This window comes from Ammospiza caudacuta, chromosome 14 (genome assembly GCF_027887145.1).
Source record: "Ammospiza caudacuta isolate bAmmCau1 chromosome 14, bAmmCau1.pri, whole genome shotgun sequence".
NCBI lineage: Eukaryota > Metazoa > Chordata > Aves > Passeriformes > Passerellidae > Ammospiza > Ammospiza caudacuta.
In genome coordinates this window covers 8,963,526-8,985,065 of record NC_080606.1, presented here as the reverse complement: position 1 = coordinate 8,985,065, position 21,540 = coordinate 8,963,526, and the positions used below count along the sequence as shown (strand labels likewise).

The 21,540-nt window shown below is 43.3% G+C and overlaps 1 protein-coding gene across 1 annotated transcript in view; it reads right to left on the bottom strand.

Moving 5' to 3' along the window:
- The window catches only part of COL4A6 (collagen type IV alpha 6 chain), a 108,358-nt gene that overhangs the window by 3,686 nt on the left and 83,132 nt on the right, over window positions 1-21,540 (bottom strand). Inside the window, exons 17-43 of the mRNA XM_058814414.1 lie at window positions 21,349-21,418; window positions 20,514-20,624; window positions 19,570-19,719; window positions 18,140-18,244; window positions 17,129-17,289; window positions 16,020-16,199; window positions 15,257-15,440; window positions 13,214-13,285; window positions 12,719-12,826; window positions 11,749-11,970; window positions 11,351-11,512; window positions 9,226-9,396; window positions 8,411-8,554; window positions 8,062-8,187; window positions 7,575-7,756; window positions 7,240-7,303; window positions 6,683-6,757; window positions 6,221-6,328; window positions 5,387-5,494; window positions 4,989-5,060; window positions 3,605-3,730; window positions 3,139-3,255; window positions 2,801-2,962; window positions 1,800-1,898; window positions 1,390-1,536; window positions 902-1,018; window positions 47-238 (exon numbers count right to left, since the gene is read on the bottom strand). Coding sequence (XP_058670397.1) covers window positions 47-238; window positions 902-1,018; window positions 1,390-1,536; window positions 1,800-1,898; window positions 2,801-2,962; window positions 3,139-3,255; window positions 3,605-3,730; window positions 4,989-5,060; window positions 5,387-5,494; window positions 6,221-6,328; window positions 6,683-6,757; window positions 7,240-7,303; window positions 7,575-7,756; window positions 8,062-8,187; window positions 8,411-8,554; window positions 9,226-9,396; window positions 11,351-11,512; window positions 11,749-11,970; window positions 12,719-12,826; window positions 13,214-13,285; window positions 15,257-15,440; window positions 16,020-16,199; window positions 17,129-17,289; window positions 18,140-18,244; window positions 19,570-19,719; window positions 20,514-20,624; window positions 21,349-21,418 — 3,535 coding nt within the window. The remainder of the gene's footprint in view (window positions 1-46; window positions 239-901; window positions 1,019-1,389; window positions 1,537-1,799; window positions 1,899-2,800; window positions 2,963-3,138; window positions 3,256-3,604; window positions 3,731-4,988; window positions 5,061-5,386; window positions 5,495-6,220; window positions 6,329-6,682; window positions 6,758-7,239; window positions 7,304-7,574; window positions 7,757-8,061; window positions 8,188-8,410; window positions 8,555-9,225; window positions 9,397-11,350; window positions 11,513-11,748; window positions 11,971-12,718; window positions 12,827-13,213; window positions 13,286-15,256; window positions 15,441-16,019; window positions 16,200-17,128; window positions 17,290-18,139; window positions 18,245-19,569; window positions 19,720-20,513; window positions 20,625-21,348; window positions 21,419-21,540) is intronic.

Genomic DNA, 21,540 nt, shown 5'->3' with positions numbered 1-21,540 from the left:
CTGTAATTTTGTGTTGTTCATTCTTGAGAGAATTCTGTCAACTCACCGAGGTCCTGGTTGTGGGCCTTCTCCTGCCCCTCCACATACAAGAGGCTGTATCCATCCCAGAGCTTGTTCATGCCGATGGGGCAGGGCGGGATCTGCTCGGACTGGCTGTGCTTCACCAGGGTGTAGCCAACGCCCACGCTGCGGCCCGGCATGCCCGGCAGCCCAGGGGGCCCCGGCTTCCCAACAGCACCTGGGGACACAGGAACATCACCACTGCCAGGGCACAGGGGGTCATCCCTGCCTCTGTACCCCGCCTGGCATTGCTTATGGCACTCTGTACAATGAGGAGCCCAAGCTATATGGTTGTTATATGAATTACTAGACTGAACAGCTCCAAATGCAGCCATTTCACAGCACCACCCACCCATTCCCTTCCTCTTTTAGTTCTCTTTCTTTGCCCAACAACTCTGGTGCCAGTGTGTTAGGTATATCTCACAGTACAATAGTCCTGAGGATCTCAAAACACCAACCAAAACCTAATTCATTCATTTCTGCTATAGCACTCAATAATTTTTCTCTTCTTTGTCACTGTGCCTTTCCTCTCCTGTCCAAGCCTCACAGCTATGGTTACTGTGAATACCATATCACTCCTCTAGATCTTCAAGATCACTCCCACATCCACAAAACATTAAAACCAAAAGACGTTTAGAAATGCACCTACAGAAACACCAGCTGTAACATCAACAAGGACATGTGACAGAACTTTCCTCACTGAAGATTAAATTTCCTTCATTGCAGATACAAAACACAATACCATAGAAATCCTCCGGTTTTCCTAAACTAATTGGATGTACGCAAACACAATTCTACTGTTTGCTTCTTTTTATCTGTGCTCCCCAAATCATAAAATTACCTTGAAATCCCTGTAATCCTGGGGCACCTGGAAGTCCTGGATCCCCAGCTATGCCAGGGGTTCCAGGTAAGCCATCACGTCCTTTCAAACCAGATCTTCCTGGCAAACCTTTTGGGCCTGAAATAAAATACAACTAATAGTATCATTATTTCCTCAAACTATTGGCTTTGACTCCTGCAGTCATATTCCAGAAGGGAAATAAAATGTCAGCAGCCATGCCAAGAGCTCACTCTTCACCAGCTGTGGTTATAAACAGCCACTTCCAAAAGAGGCTCCACCTGATCAGGTTGTCTGTAAAAGGATTGAGAGGTGCAGCTGGGTATCACATATGGTTAAAAATGCAGCATTATATTTATATATATTTGTCTGCATTTTGATGGAATTGTTTCCTTAATTAGAAAACCCTGTAAAGATTCCTAATGCATTTGATAAAGTAGTGTTTTTCTTCCAGAAGAACAGCACTTTGGTGATCTGAGTGTACTTTTTACCTGGTTTTCCAGCTGGGCCATGGAATCCAGGGTCTCCCTCAAAGCCAGGAACACCATCAATTCCTGGCAGACCAGGTAATCCAGGAGGGGCTGTGACTTCTTCTGGCTGTGGGGTTATTCCTGGAGCCCCTGGTCTGCCAGGGAGACCTGCACATGGGCAAAGGATGTGTAAGTACCCACAAAAACCTACAGATTTGATGCTAATCCTGACACAAAGGAGAAAAATGTGAAATTAGAATTTGTACATCAGCACTGAGTGTCTTGTAAAAAGCATGTCAAGCCCTTTCTTACTTGTTTCAGTCTAAAAGAAATCAAGAGTCTCCCAAATAAGCCCATAAGGGAGCTCTGAAATCATCCCCAGCCCAAACCAGGAGCAATAAATAACAGCTTTTTAATCCTCCAGCACTCACCTTGAGGGCCCATTTCACCTTTCAGGCCAGCATAACCAGGATCCCCTGGAGGCCCATCTTTACCTGGCATCCCCATCAGGCCAGGCTCACCTCGTGCACCTGCAAAGACACACAGCTGAGACTGGGCCTAAGCACTGATTCTGACCCACAGCTGTGGCTCCCACTGATGGCAGCAACAGCACTGGGGCTCCAAGATGGAGGGGACCACAACCCTCAAGGCAGTCTGTGCCCAATTTCACATCCACAATGGCTGGAGAGCCTCAAGACAAGAATTTCCACTGCTACCTAACTGTACTTTATTGAAAGTACCCCTCCCCTTCCTTGGGTAGCTCAGGGACAGGCTTTGGAGAGTACACATCTTTACTATTAAATCCATCTCTGTGCACAGCACAGAGGGATGGGATCTGCCAGCCTACAAAGACAGCACAGCTGTTCATCTGGCAGTGATTCTCCAGGTTCTCCATCCTGCCCTGTCTTTTGAGTTGTGTGGTGGCTCTCAAACCTCGCTCCTGGAGTCCCTGTGTGCAGCTCTCTTTGGCCTCCTTTCTACAGACCAAAGAGAGATCAACAAGCTCCCTGCCTTAGCCCAGAACAACATTTTTGAACTCCTACAATCCTCTTAGCCTCTTGTTGAGGCCTAAATCCACCACACTAATGCCTCTGAGCATACAGGACAGGTGGGATGAAACAGCAACTCCAGCCCTTGCACAGAGAGCACAAGCACAGCAACATTGCAGGTGGACACCTTCTACTCAGAAAAAAAAAAACAAAGATAAGAGGAAAAAGATAATTAGGGACACATTGAGAACACCTGGAGCTGGCCCCACTTTGCTCCTTTTGGAGTCAGTAGGTAAAAGCTGCAGGAGCCAAAAGGAAAGACTGAGCCATCACATTCAGCTGTTACACCTGAAGGAGGAGGCCACACCAACCACCCAACAGCCATTCCTACTGCCACATGACAGCTGCCAAAGCACTCCCAGGTCCTTTCAAGGCAAGCTTACCTTTCAATCCAGATGCTCCAGGGAGTCCAATTGGACCAGTGGGTCCCACATCACCTTTAATACCTCTCAAGCCAAGAACACCAGGGAAACCTGAAGTGCCTGTGTCCCCTTGGTCAGAAGCTGGGCCAGGGGGCCCTCGTGGTCCTGGAGCACCTGGAAAACCTAGAGACAACAGAGTTTGCTGGCAAAATCTGTTTCTGTGGCAAAGTGAATTCTGGGCCTATCCCCAGCATTTCCTTCTGTGTGGGGAAAGGCTGGAGTCTCAGCCTCTCCAACAAGGCTGTGAGGTACTGAATGGTACCAGTGCCACCATGACAGAGCTTCCAAACCACACACACCTGAACTGCCATCAGTGCCTGGAACACCAGCATCTCCAGGTCTGCCCCTTATATCAGATGGAAGAGAAACTCCAGGTGTTCCTGGCAGGCCAGGCAGTCCCATAAGACCAGGGGGACCTGGAATAAGAAACACAAAATGAGGGACAACCAAAGGTCTTCATGGATCTTCAGAGACATTGACAGAAGCAGTGGCTGGGGAGCATTTCTATTGAGGAGAACAAAGAGACATCTCACTAAAGGAGGAGAAACAACACATATTGTGCTGTTCAGGAGAGATATAGATACCTTCAGAACTGTGCAACCAACTGTTTCTCAAAGTACAGAGCAACATCACAGATTTCACATTTGCCTGTCAGGCTTCTAACCACCTTTGTGGCTTCAGGAACTGTCTTTGGTAGCTCTGCTGACCATGCAATCCATTAACCTCAGCTGCAATACATCCTGCTTTCCCAACATCAGTATTTACCCACGTCTCCTGCTGAGCCTTTTGGTCCAGGGAATCCTGCAGCTCCTCTTCCCAAGCCTGGAGAGCCTTCTTCACCCTTTGGACCTGGGAGACCTGCAGGTCCTTTCAGTCCAGCTTCACTCAGACCTAATTAAACATGGTTAACAAAGGTAAGAGAGCCCATTCAAATTGCCTAATAGCAGCCAAATCACAAAATGAGTGGTGATTTAAAATCCAGCCCTTTACTACTGTCTCTGCTGCTTTCAGTAGAGCAGCTGGAATTGGTGATCTGGTGCCTCACGTGTTACTCTGGTTGGGCAGAGTGAATTTAAACAATCTGTGAGATGCTGAGAGAAGAACACATGACTGTTCTGGTCTCCCCACAAGCTTTTGCACAAGAATGGGAACACAGCAGTCCTGTGACAGGATCTGCTGCCAGCCTGTATGCTTGTCCCTCACTGGGACACACCAGACTCAAGGTTCTGGTCTTTAAATAACCTTGTGGGCTTCATGCTGCAGCACAGGGAGGGAGCTCAGTGTGCACAGACTGCAGCAGAATGCACGCAGGCACAAGTGGTGCAGGGCAGAGGCTCCCTGAAAAGCTGCAGGGAGATGTTCAGAATGCCACTCTAGAAAAAGGATACACTAAAAGCAGCTCTCTCAGGAAAACTGTGGAGGATCTATATGCTGCAAATCATTGCCTTCTTAAACAAAGAAAACACAGGTATTGTTTGAGTTGTACACATGAAGTCTATCCATTTTCATCCATAAAACAGCTGCCACAAATTTTAGCTGCTACTTTACAACATGACTGTAACTAAACAAGTCTTTTTGGTAAGATCTTTTTTCACTTCTTTCCTTTAGTAAAACCCTGTTTGCAACACAGAACTGCATTCCATTTCATATGATTCAAATATGAGAAAGTCCAGCAAAAGCTCCCTAAAAGCAGAATCTGGAAACAAATCAAAGAAATCAGCTTCTGATTTTATTGATGCCTTCCTTGAGCTCCATATAATGGAGGGCTCTGAAAAGCAGTACAGAAACATTTCATTGCTAAGTCAAATTCAAAGCAAGCATTTGGTGCTGCCCTGCTCAAATCAAACATCCATTAGAAAGAGTTTTATGATTTCATTCTATTAGTTTTCCAGAAGTGACACAACCCTTCAGGAATTCGAGGAGAACCATCACCAGAAAAGTCTTTTTAACTCCACAGGCTGCATCCTGTTCTTACTGGCATTGAAGGAGAGTTAGTTAATGCACATTCAGTATCCTGAGGTTTTTCTTTAGGTCATAATTAAAGCCAGAACTGGGTGAAATAGGGGAATTTTGTGGGAAACATTACTCTCATGGAGGAGCAGTTACATATCTCCCTAGCTATCACACTTCCACCACACATTTCCTTTACCTGGTGTTCCAGGAGAGCCTTTTGTGCCTGGCAAGCCATTCAGACCATTTAAACCTGGAAATCCATGAAAGCCTGAGGAGACATTGGGAACACAAAAGTGAGCACAGTACATAAAGCTGTAAATCTTCCTTCACACAAATTCCCTTCACAGAAACTCTTCCCACTGCTCCCTCCAGTTTTACCCTCATGAACACCCATTAGAGATTCAAACCAAGTGAAAGTCCCCCCCGTTCCTGCCCTTCCTCTGTTCATTCCTAGCAGCTGGTGCCTGCACAAGGTTGCCAAGAGGGAGCCATTTCCCACAGCTGGCCCATCACACGCTGCCTGCCCAAGACACTTGGCCAAAACTCTGCTTTTCTGACCCAAATCCTCCTTCCATCTGCAGATTGCACATCTACCTTTAGGTCCCATTGTTCCACGAGCTCCAGGGAATCCGACAGATCCTGGCTGTCCTGGGGGTCCTGGTGGGCCTGGGGCTCCTCTCAGCCCAGCATTTCCAGAGATTCCTAAAAGCAAGCAGAAAAATATTCCTGTACTACATATCATGTCCAGGCTGAAACAGCTCACAGCTCCATCTTACAGCTTCAGTTCCTGCACTTAACTCATAAGATAGGTGAATAAATAACTATCTAAATAAAGCAAAATCAGATCCAAATCTCTCCTTATGCCACCATCAGCATTGCATTTATCAAACTATTTGTGATTTTGTTAATCATAGCAGTGACATTCTTCATCATCCACTAAGTAACACATGAACAGGTCACACACAAATAACTCATTAAATTGTTTTTTCAAATAAAACATTTTACTAACAACCTTCACTGTTCTCCAACCTTTGATCTTGATAATAATTTGGGAATCTACCTGCTAATTACCCCACAACCCAAAGACACTTGTAACCATTTGTGTGGGTAGATTTGGCTCTAGAGAGGGAACAGACAAAAACATTGCAATGAAAGAGCTGTGAAGAACCTGCTACTGCTTGTATCTAACTGAGATCTTCTCTATTTGTTAATGGGATTCCTTTGGGTTTCAGTATTGCAGGATTCAGCATATTTGACCAGCAGGACAAGGTGACACCTTATACTACTGTCCAAGAAAATTCCCATTTTCTTGCCAAACTTCTTGTTTAAGCCTCAGCTGAGACAGGCCAAAGAGGGCTCAGGAAGCATCAAGGTGAGGTTGTCATAGTCACAACAGGAGCTGCAGAACTTGGGTGCTCAGTCCAGTACCTGCTGGTCCTTCCTGGCCAAGATCTCCTGGGCTGCCTTTGGGTCCATTCACCCCAGTGTTTCCTGGATAGCCTGGTTCACCCTTGAGTCCTTCTCTCCCTCTCTCTCCTACAAAGATATAAACAAACAAGTCAAACTGGAGGAGGGCATGAAGAGGGTGAGACACAAGGCGTGTGGAGGTTGCAGCACTGGTGTTTGCTCAGCCATCACCTGGGCCCTGGGCTGGACTCCCAGGGTGCCAATGCCAGTGCAAGTTCACTCCTCAAGAAGTGAAGGGAACCCAGCATTAGAACTGGGCTGGTCTCAGATATTTTCATTATCACACAGATTTGTGCCCACCTGGATTGCAGACTCCTCAAATCTCACTTTCAGGATTTCAAAGATACCCAAATTTGGCAATGCCAACCTGTTTCATCTCTAGAATTTTGTATTCTTGAAGTGAGCAACCAAGGCCTACTTTACCTGGAAACCCTGGGTCTCCTCTCTCTCCTTTTGGACCAGCAGTGCCAGGAACACCAACAGACTCTCCCTGTTCACCTGGAAAAGAAAGGAAAGGCCATTCTGTCATTGACTGTGGACATCAGTTTCCAGGGCTTGTTTAAGAAAATAAATCTTGCTATATTTCAAATTCATGGTGCAAACAAAGACAATAGGAAATGATGCACCCAGGTCTTACAACCACCAGTGGATGCAGATCCACTCATGCAAATGCACAAGAGACATTTACAGATAATTCCACAACACCCTGCACTTTTGACACGAGGAGATGAGAGAAAAGGGGGCTTCTTGCACTGTCCAACAGGCTTCACACAGTGCTGTGGCCAAACTTCCAGAGGACCATAAAGTATTTATGCTTGGTATGGGTCTTGTCTGAGTGAAGCCTCTTACAAGGGGATTTGTACTTGGAGCCAGTCACTGGAGAGCAATGGGCACTTCCTGAACACTGCTGATTCCTTTGGGTCATTAATATTAGAACAGTGCACAATGAAAGACCAAATACACTGTGAAAGGTTTTTTACCCTTTGGACCAGGAAGGCCAATAGGTCCTGGGAATCCAAGTATTCCTGTGGTGCCATCTGAACCCTGAAAGAAACCAACCCAACCACAATTAAACTGTGCTTTTTATTCTTGCTGTTCCAAGCTTGGGTCATGTGGAATAACAGAACATAAAGGTGTAGGAAGAAATACTGTGTAAAATGCCATTTAATGATATAAGCCAACCAAAAACAATCTGGAAGTTTTGTAAGGAAAAATCCTGCCAGGCTCTGCTGCTGTGCTACAGAAGTACCAATTAGAACACAGAGTTTTGCAAAGAGCACCCAGAGAAGATGATGACACTTAAGAAGGTATTTACCCTCTCTCCTGGCATTCCTGGAAATCCCATGATACCATGTGCACCCTTCTGTCCTGGCAGGCCAGGTTGTCCAGGTGGGCCAGTGAAGCCTGGGTCACCATGAGGACCTCTCTCTTTGCTTGGTGACCCAACTGGACCAGGGAGACCAGGCTGCCCACGGCTTCCTGGCATTCCTTTATCACCTGGTAATACAAAAGAGTGGAATTTCATACAGACATCCAGCTCGTTTGGGTCAGTTGACCTGTTACCCTAAACTCTCCTAAAGAGGAAGAAGGAGTGGCATTAGATTTACAGAACAGAACTCCAAAGAAAAACTGTTTTCTCAAAATCCAGAACTGCCATATGCAAGTCTTGCTAGAATGGGAATGGCAGAACTGAAAACAGTAACACTGTGGGCACTGCCAAAAGGACAGACCATGCTCCACTGATAACAAGCCCAGATACTGAACAACTGATACTGGCAACTAACTGCAATGTTGTGAAATACCTCTAGGTCCTGGGAATCCTCCCAGTCCAGCTAATCCAGGATCTCCTTTGTCTCCTTTGATTTGCAGTGCCTGTTCTGAAGTCCCAAGAACAGGAACACCTGGTGGACCTATATCACCTCTGTCACCTGAAGAAATAAAAAGTCAGGAAATCTTCTTGCAAAATAATCTAGCAGAGAAAAACAGAACTTCCATGTCTCCTGATGCAAATTCATTAGTACTCTTTGGTAAACAGGCCAAAGTATTGAAAAATAGAAGATTACAATATTTAGAAGAATAATACCAGACACAGACATTTCAGAATTGCCTCCTAAGTCCCTCTGCTGCAAAAGCCATTCAGATGTTTCTCACCTTTTTGACCTTGAAGTCCCACAGCTCCTGGACCTCCTTTTCCTCCAGCTGTGCCAGGAGCTCCTTTAAACCCATTCACTCCAGGGACACCAGGCAGTCCTGGCATACCAGGGAAACCAAGCAGGCCAGGAGAGCCCTTCTCACCTGCATAGAAATGTTGAGAAAAAGGGAATATCAGTTAAAAAGGGAATATCAGTTTCTCCTGGTACACCCTGCACACCCACTCTGGGGCAGGGAGAGGCTGCCTGGGGCTGGCCAATCACCCAAATCTGGGTTCTTAAGCACATGGCACAGGCACAGCACTGTCACTGTCTCCACCCACAATACTTTCAACCCACACTTCTCAGTTCACCTTTGAGAGCCTGGGCCTGCTTCCAGTGCAGATCAAACACAATCAATTTGCAAGAGAACAATATGCAGTTCCACAGCTCTATTGCTTTGTGTTATTCTCCAGGTAACCAACTACTGTACTGGTGCTTAAAGACCACAGAGTTTGCAAGTTTTTCCTTCCCATTTGATTTGTGCTTGATTTACTCCCTTCTTTCTATAAATTTCATTCACTGTTCATTTCTTCAATTTTCTTGTCTATTTTGATTTACACAATCCTTTGTCCACAAGAACCTAAGACCTTTAAGATAGATTTTCTTAGGAACATTATTGATAATTAAGTCCATAATTTGTAACTCAGCAGCAAAACAAATGCATCCCAACACTAGTTGGGGATTCATTCCATTCCAGCAAGTTGGGCCTGAAATCAGCACCAGCAAGGTTATTTTTTTTTGTGGACACAGCAATCTCAGGACTGAAACACCTACCTTTTGGCCCAGAGAAACCTGGATGTCCATCCTGACCAAAGGGCCCAGGTGGCCCTAAGAATCCTCTTTCCCCAGGAGATCCTGGAGCACCATCAAGACCTGGGAAGCCTTTCATGCCAGCAGGGCCTTGGGGTCCTACATCCCCAGCCACACCTTTGACTCCAGGAGGTCCTGAATCAACACAAGAAAGAACTTAATCCAGGATATTGCACAGAACTAGGACAGCCTGTGGCAGCTTCCCAAGCTCTTTAAACACAGCACTGTTTTTAATGACAAATGGACTTTATGGCACATGCAGCCTACTAGAAGGCACAAAGCTTAGAACTGCAGAAGCATTAGTCATCTAATAATGAAATACCTACAAGGAGGGTTACTGCCTACACCACTACACAACTGGCAAGAGTGAAACCCCTTATTTTGACCACCAGACACTGACCTGCAATGCACAGTCTTACCTTCATCATCAGGGCAGCCAAGACAGAATGGGGAGCATCATTAATGCCAGCTTCTGCTCCCTACCCCATCATCTGGGTGAACCAGAGATCAATCAGCTAGACAGGCTTATTTTCACAAGTTCTTTTTTCACCTTGGGAGTTGAGCTGTACTTCTCAAGAGCCAATTGCTCACTACAGGAACAAGCTGATTGTGCTCTCACAAAACCAATACCATACACACTATTTTGCCTCTATATGTTTCTAGCTGAAGCTTTATAATGGTTTACAATTTTAAACAAAGGCTCAAATCATTGAAAACAGAATGCTCAGATCCAAAGGAACGAAGAGAAGGAAAACTCAGGTTGCTTCTGAAAAATTACATTTGTTGCAGTTGCTGTCAATATTCAAGCTGTTATACTCAGGGCTTTGTGCAACAACCCAGCAATTTTTTAAGCAGATGAAAGAGCTGCCTTATTTAAGAAGACAAAGAAGACACACACACTTAAAATCTCTGCATATTAATAATTTCCTTATAGGGTTGAGACTTTGTTACTGTCTGAGCATTCTCATTACAATGGTTCCTTGCCTTCTGCTTTGATTAGCAATGATAAGGGGTATCACCTATAGTCAATGCAATTCTTGTAGCATTAAAAGCTGGGTTGTTAGTCCATGAGCTTTTATGCTACACTGCATTTTCTCACCTTGACAGCCTATGTGAAGAACCCATAACCAAACAGTGTGACATCAGAAATGGAGAGTTGATGATAAATGGAATAGAAACATGGTGAAGGAAAAAACAGACAAAATATGTAAACAGGAAGAACAAGGCTACAAAAGAAATTAATGATTCAGGGAGACAACAGCTGTAAAAAAAACTTAGTTATTTGTATTTGGAGCTTATCATCCTAGCAATAGGAGATTTTTAAAAACAGTTGAGGGAAAGTCAAATATGGCATACAGACCATAAATGTGAAACAACAGAGAGGCAGAAGGAATGCTAATATTAAAATTTTTAAAAATTAAATCTCTGTAATTTTTTATGTCAAGTGATGTTACTGCTTTCATTCATTCATTGCCACTGTGCTTCAGCACTGACATTCTACATGTCAGAAGAGCACTTTTATGTCCCAGACCATTATCTACCAATTCCTAGGTCTCTCTTTGCTTGGTTCTCAAATCTTTCATATACTGCTATGAAACACTTCAGTCAGTGCAGCTTTACAGATACCACTATACTCCAGTGGTGGGGATTTTTTCCTCTGAAGTGAAGGAAAATAAAGCTCTCTTCTGCTCCAGCAAAGAGAAAGACAGAGAAGACAAGTGCTTGCCCTGAGAAAGTCAACGTTTTTTCAATCTAAATCACATTTCAAGTAACCCTACACAATAGAAATTAATTGTCATGAAAATGGGAAATGAAGATTAGTCAATGATACAGCCAACACGTAAGAGCAAAGATGTTAAAAACTTCATAACATTTAAGATGCTTTCTTCTATCTTTCTACTGTACTTCCTAAAGTATTGGGATAACATTTCCCAGCAGGAACTGCCCAGCAGCCAGAGTCAACAGGCCCAAATTCTGCACTGTTATCCCTAACCAGAGGTTGGGGCTCACTCTGAGCAATGCCAAACTTCTCCCACACTTCAACACCCCAGAGCTCAGCTCCTTGTCTTCATTTGAAAACACCACATACCTGGTGCTCCTGCCAGGCCAGCTGACCCCAGGGGTCCTGGTTTTCCCTTAATGCCAAAAGGGCCTCCAGGGCCAGGAGGACCCCGCAGTCCAGGGACCCCGGAATATCCTGGCTGACCCTGTGCACCTTTAACACCCAGGAGGCCTGGTCTTCCATCCAGCCCTGGAAACAGAGAGATGGGAGGTTACAGAACAAATAAAGCAAAATTCACACTTTAAATTTAGAATGAGTTTTAATGAAAGCCCTTGAGTTGCATTAGATTCTAATGAAAACCAGCAAATCACCATCTGTGAGCAGCTCAGAGGAGCTGCATTATCTTAAAGTGATTTGACACAGGAAGGGTCTTTGAAAAAAGAAACAGTTTGATATTCCCAGATACAAACAATATCAGTGCTTACCTTTTGGTCCTGGAAATCCAATATCACCTGTAAGCCCTTTATCACCTGGAAGTCCAGGTCGGCCACGCTCTCCCACAGCCCCACTCTCAGCACCAAATACATCTCCAAGAGCTCCTTTTATTCCAGCTAAGCCTGGAGCACCCATTTTCCCAGGCAAACCATCTGTTCCATCCAGTCCTGGAAGTCCTTGTGAGCCTTGCTCTCCTCGAGGTCCAGGGAAGCCTCAAAGAGAAGATCCATAAGTCACTCAACAGAAGTACAGAATACTGCTTCCAATAGCATCTCAAATAAAATACACATTTAAAAAATTCTATTAAAGAAAAAATTGCTTGAAAAGCTGCAAAATATTTCAATACTGAATTAGAAACAATAATTGGTGATGGAAAGATGAAGCTGTTGAAAGGTTTAGGTTTTTTGGACCTTTTTTTTTCAAGAAAATAATATAGTAGAAGTGTGCAGCTGCAGCTATATAAAGCATTCCAAGCTTGCTTTTGCTAGATGGTAGGTTAAGCAAAAGGACAAAACCCCTAACCCTCATCATCTTTGCTTCTTGGTCTTTACACAACCATCAGAAATTCCTATGGCTAAAATGAGTCCAAGCACTGCATACAGTGTGCCTTGACCAGAGTACCACGGGGCTTAAAATAAATGTTACACTAAATTTGTGGCTAACCTAGACTGGAACCAAGTACGTGACAATGGACTCTGGAGAAACAAACTGCTGACTGTTCTCCTTTCTCCCAGCAGTGATACAGTGTTACAGGCAGGTGATAAACATCCTGAATATTTCCTTTGTTTTCTCCCAAGCTGCAATCACTTGTCTGCATTTGCAAGGAGAGCAATGGAACATTCAATGGAGCATTATGAATGTGTGAGGCAGAAGTGGCCAGGAAGGTCAGATAACTCTTCTGATAAAGTACTGTACACATTGATCAGACAACAAAAAGAACTCCAGCAACTTCCCTCTTACCAGGTTCCCCTTGCAAGCCTATTATTCCTGGAGACCCTGGCTGTCCTTTAGACCCATGTAATCCAGGTTGGCCTGGAATGCCAGAAAAGCCTTTGCTGCCTTTGGGACCTAAGGATAAAAATAAATTAATTAATAATATCAACAAACAAATAGCAGAAGACAAAAACACAGCACAGGAAAACAGGATCAAATCTTTTCTGCAAAGCTGGTGCTGGATACAAAATTTAAGCTAAATAAAGTCTAAAAGCTATGGCCACATACAAGCAGAAGCTTTGTGTTCAAGGCTACATCAAGGCTAAAAAATGGTGCAGTTAATATGATCCTCCATGGGATTTAGGCCTCGTCACTTTGCGAAAAAAAAGGACATTGTTCTGCCAGTTAACCCTCTGGAATAACTATCCCTTGGAGGAGGACTAATTGGGAGGTATTATCTTCTTTGACAAATGAGAGCTGTTTGGCAGTCAGTCAGTGCATTACATCATCCTGTGTCCCCACCTGGCAGTCCTGGAAAGCCGGGAGTCCCTGGGGGCCCATAAGCTCCAGGAACTATGCAGGGCAAGGTGATACCTACAACAAAGAAACACCAAGGTTGTAGCCTGACTCTGCCAGTTTAAACCAGTGATACTGTATTATTGCCTTTATCTTAACTTTCTTATTAAATCATAGTTCTGACTTGGGATCTCTCACCGGTTTGCTTTCAAACTGGTACAAAGTCATAGACTCTAAATGCTTTTCCTCATTTTCACAATAAGGTCTTTCAATGTGGACAAATAAGGAATAATTATTTCTTCTACCCACACACTTTTCTTTAATATTAGAAATGAATGAATATTAGAAATTTCTTTAATATTAGAATGATTATTTCTTCTACCCACACACTTTGTAGGATGTTATGTATTATAATGTATGCATTAAAATACATAACATCCTACAAAGTGTGGATGTTATCAAAGGATGTTATGTATTTTTATGTATGCATTTTATTTCCTAGTATGGGAGGAAAGGTACAAGTTTTCTTACACATCTCTGTGGAGGTGCAAACTGAACTGGCTAATGACTTACTCCCTTTCCCACATGTTCTGACTATAAATACTCTCCTACACAAAGGACTGTTCATTGTTCCCAAAGCTTTCATGTAGCACTCATAAAAAGCTGGCTTCTGATGTACTCTGCAGAATAAATGGAGTTCACATCATGTACAGAGCATTTTACTTTTACTTATCTCAAAATGCAACTTTAATTTAGCAGATTCTGTAGGAGAAAATTTACTGAACAAATATGTAAGCTTTCACAACCAGGAATTAGTACGCTTTTAGCATTTAGCAAGTGACTTGAAAAAAAGCTTATGCAGACTATCCCTGGGGGAGATTAATGCTACATCAATACAATGGACATCTCCTCCCATAACAAGAAGGCAGCATGACACTGGTGTGAGGTACTATCCCCATCCAGGACATCTGGCAACCTCCTGGGGCTGCCCTGGCCTTGCTCTCACCTCCCTCTGGCTCTGAGATTCCTCTGCCAACTCTTCTCACTGTGGTGGTCTCACCACCAAGGGTTTTGAGCTCAGAGCATCAGTCCAGAAATCTATGCCACTATATTACGCCTGCAAATACTTTACTAGCTCTGCATTATTGACACAGACAGAATTACAAACCTAGAAGCCCAAGTATACACAGCATGCAAAGTACACTGAAAATCATCAGTGACAAAGAAAAAATACTGTTTACCTTAAGTTATATTTAAATGGCTGACATGGAATCAAAACACTGGGACCAGCTTTCTGTAATCATTTTGTAATGAAAACATTTTCCATAAATGTTTAGACATGAATTTCCATGTAACTAAATTTGAGAATGAGCATAAAACATCATATATGAAGTATTATCAAACCCATATTTACTTACTTTATCACTGTCATTATGGTATGCTTTAGGTGCATATAATGACACAGCAACTGAGCAAACCACAGTACCTCAGGAAGCAAACAGAGCCCAGAGCTGGTTGCACAAGTCTTAACTGAACTCCCTACCTGACTGTATTGACAACCTCTTATTCATCATCACCTGTTCATTCATACAATGCATTACCATTTCTTCTTTTAAAAAAATCTGCAGCTCTTATTTCAATAATAGTAATAGTTCTGAAAACTGAATCAGACACCTCAGATATCAGTGAATTACTATTTTTATTTGGACAATGATTTAGGTGTTTTCAAAAACCTCATTTTATCACTCTTCATAACAACCTTTGGTGTAAAATGGCTCTCCAACAATAGTCAGGGAGCAGGTCCATCTAATACTCTCAGTATTTCAGCACTGCTTGAGTATTTATTGCTCATTATCTGTGTCCCCCTGAACATGACAACTTGAGAAATCTGTGTGGCCTGGTGAGCCCACAAACAAGTTTCAAATAATTTGAAGAGCAGTCTTCAGCCTAATGCAATCTTCTGGCCTGGCCACAAGAACAGCAGTAAACTGAGTATTTCACTTGCAGCTTTACCCTTTTTAAAGTAAGAGCAGACCCAGCAATACCTACCTGGAGGGCCTGGAAGACCTGCTTGTCCTGGAAACCCATCCATTCCACTGTCACCTGGTGGTCCACGAACTCCACTAGGGCCTGGGTATCCAACACCAGGAGAACCAGGCTCTCCTCGATGGCCCTTGGAGCCAGGCAATCCTGGCAGACCCTTTTCACCTGGGAAACCCAGCCCACCATCACCCTGTGCACAGCAAAGACAATTACAGCTCAGAGTCAAAGGGATGCAGAAAGAATGTCCATCACTATCATTTTAAAAAGTGTGTAAGAGTTTGGTTGGGTCTGTGCAAAGTTCATGTGAGCCTGAAAAGATATATAGAAACCACTGTAAATTATCCATCCTTACTTTAAAATGCAGCAAAATTTGGTGACTATAACAAAGAATATTTCATGTTGTATTTGCCAAAATGCAAATACTCCAGATTCTGAAAGATATTTACTTTCTTTTTAATTGATAAGATTCTGCTATGATTTTTTTTTTCTATTTCAAGATTTTACTTATAATTATGCCTACAATGCTTATGTCATTTAGGACTCAACACAGAACAGCATTAGGGCCTAGTGAAGTTTATCTTTTAATAGAGGCATCTGGAATGCCAATTATTATTCCTGACCAAGACAAATTTGTGCTCAGGACTGTGAGCTTTTAATGTATTTGAAGCTTTACCACAGGGCTAATCAGGACCAGTTTGCCAGGCCTGGCTGTTTTCTCTGCTCCTTATTCCAGTTCTGAAGCACTACTGCTGGGTTAATCTGGACTTACTGGAGGGCCTGGTGGGCCTGGCAGGCCTGGAAGTCCATCACTGCCCGGAGCTCCTGGGATGCCTGAAGGTCCTTGGGGTGCTGTCGCACCGCGGTCCCCACGAGCACCTTTGACTGTTGCATAGGATGGATCCCCTTTTTCTCCCTTAAGGCCTGGAAGTCCTTGCTGACCAGCTGAAGCCTACAGACCAATACATAAAGAAAAGAGAAGGTTTTGCTTCTTAAAAATGTCATACAAGGGCAGAACACAATGACCAGATCAGAATGAATCTCCAGAGGGTTTCCTATTGTGTACATTAACTTGGGAGGGGAAAGAGGTTGGTTTGTTTTCAGCTGTTTCTACTGTCACTACAGCTCTGCAGTGGCAAGCCAAACCTTGGTAACAGTGACAGCAATTTTGCATGGCATCTGGGAACATGACATCACTTGTGATATAATGAGACCCAAGTAATGAAACTTCTTCCCTATTGCTTGGTGTGTTGCACTTACTGACACTGATAAAGATCCTCTGAAGATAAATGATTTGTATCCTTATGGACTACGATTTTCAAAAGTAAATACTTGCAATGAGCAATGCTCAGCATTTTGGAAAATCCTATTTGTTATGGTAGCTGTTTGATAAAAACCAGAGCTCAACTCCCACTGATGTATTTAGCATACAGCAGTTAGGAAGCAGACTCCATCTGTGGAGCACAGTTTTTACAGCTATGAGCAATGATGTGGAAAGATCTCCTTGTTTGATTTTTCAGATCTTCTCTCCATGCACATGTACAACTGCCTTCCCAGCCAGCCCTCACTTAGGAAGAGCCCTGGGTCTAATCCAATGTATGTCTACTTCCAAGAAGTCCTGGGATGAATAACTCTTACTGCTTTTCTCTTGACTGATGAATGTGCAGTTCTCAGAATTTAAGAACCATTTGTTCTCCCATTTTTATAGCTGATAGTATCTCTACTTTCAGTTTCTTTACACAGATCAGTTTCTAGGTTGATTTTTTTTTAAATCCAAACAAATAGAAGCAACTATGAAAAAAAAAAAAAAGTTCTTTCATTCAAGACCAGCAATTGCTGGTCACAATTCAGAGTAACCAACACAAACTGTTGCTGTCTTACCGGAGGGCCTCGCAGTCCTGGTGCTCCCACAGAGCCTGGGTCCCCACCAATGCCCTTGGCACCAGGCACACCAGGGCTTCCTGATGGACCTGGTGGGCCTGAGATGCCTTTTAGGCCAGCTCTTGTAACTCCTCCATCACAAGCACAATCACCTGCCTCTCCTGGAAAACAGTCAACACTCCAAACTGAGTTTCATTTGGATAAAGACCCTTTTCAGCTGCAAGAGCTCCAAAAGCAGTATTTGATTCGATTAAGACAAAGCCATTCTCATATTCTCATTCTCCTCTGCTCAGGTGATGTGAGTGCCAAGCAAGGGGAGCTCAGGTTTTCTCCAGTTTAATTTCCATGCAATGCTCATCACCAAATAACTGTGTGTGGCACATACCTCAGCACTTCTAGATCAAAGGTTTAAATTTTCCTAAACAGATGGGTTTAGTGGAGTTTTAGGGAGGTCTTATGCATTTTTTAAGAGATGGTTATCAGAGAAAACAAATCCATACTCCCCCTCCCAGTAGGTTACAATGACCCCCTGAATTGTTACTGGTCATGGACCCACACAATCACCAAGCACAGTGATATCTGTGTCATCACGGCTTTTATATATAAATAACTGGTTCTGTCACACTAAGACCCAAATTCTCATGATTTTTAGCACAGGCGAGAATAAAATTAAGTTTTTCTGTCATTTACAGCCACTATTGCAAAAAGCAGTGAATAAGATTTTATTTCTAAGTCTCATGGCTTTAAAGTATAACTTACTTAGGCAATTTTCTGTGCATGATATGTTTATCAGCTTATTTGCCCGAGCAGAATAAGAAGAAGAAATAGGATTTTACTGACAGTGCTGGGCACAACTCTCTCTAAATTGCAAAGGCTGTTGGCTCCTTCAACCCCTCCTGTGATTTGTCATAGAGACACTTAGAACTCATCCCTTAGGATACTAACCACATGTAAAAATATCTTTCAGCCTGATGACAGCTGAAAAGCTCTCTGAAAACAAGAGTCAGTTACCTTTGTAGCCCTTTGGACCCAAAGCTCCTGGCAGCCCTCTTGGCCCAGGCTCCCCTGGGACCCCAGTTCTTCCACTCAGGATTATCCCTGGGGAGAATGAAGGGCCTATATGCAGAAAGAAGGCAAGGGAAAGCCATGAGAAGGCTGATCTCCAGCTCATTACTGACTTACAAAATCAGTGATACAACTGTAACCAGATAAAACTGTAACTGTGGATGCAACACAAGGAGATGGGTCTTGGTTGGTACCACCCATGGTAGTTCTACGGTTCTCTGGAACATTTGCTTCCAGCTCCTCATACAGAAAAGCAACAGTTCTCACAGTGTGCATCCAACAGAGTTTAATTCCTCTACTCTGCCACTGCACTTTTCCACAGATTTACCAGCTGACCAAAGAACTCACCAAACTGTGGACAGGTAGTGTAAAGAATGGCAAATTACTTTCATTCAGTGGTTGCAGCTCAGGAAAGACACTAAAGGGCAAAAGGGTTAAGGGGACTTTCCCTGTCCCTCATTTCATGACTGCAGGACTGTTGTCTACATCTCTTTATATGCTGAATAGAACGAAACATAAGTTGATGGAAACAGCAGCAGAAAGCAATCAAACATAATCTAAAATTACACTGTCTGCAAACCCTTCCCCTCTGTGACAACAGTAAGATGGAGTGCTGACCAGCACAGTCTGATGCTCCATGGAGACAAACTGCAGCCATCAGCTAAACACAGCTACAGGAGCTTTGCAGACTCTGCAGAAAACTGAGCCAGACTGGACTAGCAAAAAGTTAAGAGAACACTTATTTCTTCTCCTCAGAAAACCAGTTTATCTGCTCACTGGCTACATCACTGAAATGTCCCCTGTTCTGAAGGGTTGGCTCTCAAAAAAACCCCAGCTTATGGCAGGATGGTAAAACACAGTTTTGTAAACTCAACCCTGATCCTGTAATACTCAATTTCTGAGAAAACAAAACAATGCGCAACTAATTTAATACAGACATTCATGCAAATGAACATGCAAAAACAAAATCTATTTCCTTAGGTCTGGAATCCTATCTGACTCGTGGTACCCAAACTACTTGCTCACAAGACAGACATTTACCTCAGGTGTTCATAAAGTCTGTTCTTTACCTAAGCCAACAGGAGACTAGCCTAGACCTTCAAAGCCCTCGCTGTCATAAACTGTGTGTACACAACTTTGTGCTTCAGTCTCTCAGGCTACCACGCTCGACAATAATTACGTTTATTGTCTTACTTTAAAAGAGTGTCAACTCATATATTTAAGTCTGTGAGCTACAATCACAATGAGGTGTCAGTCAAACATTTACAGTTTACAGATGAATAATCCTTGCTGGCAAAAAGCTAAATATATAAATGATTATTTATCCTATTTCACTCTGAATCTAATACAAAAATGGATGTAAAAATTCTACATACGTGGTGAACCAGGCAATCCTTGTGCCCCTGGCAGACCTGGCAAACCACCTCTGCCAGGAGGGCCTGGTATTCCAATTGTTGCTCTTCCTGGTTCTCCAGCTTCACCCTTCACTCCTGGAATACCCGGTGACCCTCCAGGGCCCATTCCATCTAGACAACAATGACCCAATGAGCAGCTCTCCAGCAGCAAACACATTAAGTATTTTTAATGTTAAGATAATTACCATTGTACCCTGAACTGCAATCATGTTAGGACAGAACAATTCATAATTTTACACCAAGGAAAAAGTATTAATTGTAGGGAATAACTGGCTCCCATTTACACACTCCTTTGGTGACCCAAAGGAGTGTTTAAGTCCCTGCGAACAATTAGACAATTAACTATGTAACACTGAGCAGGGGGGTTATTTTCTGATTTTCTTGGCAGTTCCAAATATCTAGATTACTGCAGGCCAGAATTTCCCAGATGACATTCAAGTGAAACAAAAACTTTTGAGTGAGATGTTGGATGGGACAAATGGGTTGCACGCCCAGTGGGTTTAGCAAGCCAATCTGTTAGCTCTTTATTGCAAATAGAAAAAGTCATTAAAATTTTTCAAAAATATTCATTATAATTTAAAGGGCAGGAAAAGTTCTTCTAATCAGCACATTTAAAATGGAAATCAAACCACAGCCTCCTGTGTACACTGCCACACCAAATATTCACATGTGACAACTGGGCTGTAATAATTGTGGCACTAATTCTGCTCACATCTAAGCCAACAATTGGCTTCCCTATGAGCCATCCCTGCCTCCTATTTCTCATACAGCAGCCTGCAAATCAGCTGCAGGAGCAAGGAGAGGCTTGCTCCAATACCTTTAACCATCTCCAGGCCACTACCCAGAAATTTCTCCACAAATCCAGAGCAAACAGCCTGCCAAGAGCACTGTCCCAGCTCCTTTACCTCTCTCCAGGCCTGGAAACCCTGGAGCCCCTGGAAGGCCTGGTAAGCCAACAATTCCTTCATCTCCTGGAGGACCAGGTATTCCTGGGTTTCCAGGGTCACCTGGGGCACCTATTAGAGAAAGAGGAAAGCAAAGAAGAAAATCTCATCAGAATTTCTGCTGAAATACTGTTCAGTCAATTACTGTAGTGGCCATTGATCTCTCAGATAGCAAAGGCTGCCAAGCTGTGAGCAGGAAGTCTGTTAGTCAAAGTTAATAATATTGGGAAAAATTCCTCCTGAGCTGTTACAGAGGTTGTTTCAAACTTGACCGAAGGAGAAAGAAAAGGAGAGACCATGCCATGTTCCTTACCTTTATGGCTTCAGAGACTGTTCCCATGAAGGCCTCAATCAGCTGTGGCATTAATTAAGCTCATTTTTCTCAACAGTAGTCTTACCTCATTGGACAGCAAGTAACAGCAGAATGACATTTAGATCACCCTTTACCATGCAGCACCAGGAAGCCATTCTTCCTTGGGACAATGAAGAGAGATTGAAGTGTGTCTACAGAGCAGACACAGCACTTGCCCATGCTCACACACAGTCTGTCTATCCCAGGCAAGACTTTTCATTCTGCCTTGGGACACATCATTCAAATGGCTTTCTTTAAATTCTGAAGTTATTAATAAAGAACTAAATATGTGGAGCCAAACAATAAAATAACAATAAAGAAAAATAAAAAGGGATAAATTAGAGCCAGTATACAATGTGGGAAAGTGTTAAAATACAGTAAGGAAGAAAGCTGGATCAGAGAAAGTGCTTTAGATGAGTTCCAAAAGAAAATGGAAATGTGTACCTGAAATGACTACACCTTCCCTGTCAATAATGACAGGAGGACCTGGGGGACCGATGTCACCTAATTCACCCTGTAAAGAAAACAGATTCACACCACACTCAGATGGGGGATGGAGAGGACACTGCTGGTCAGGAAGCAGACTGTATTATGGTACCAGTGTCTGCAGCCATACACTGAGTAACCATCATTCTT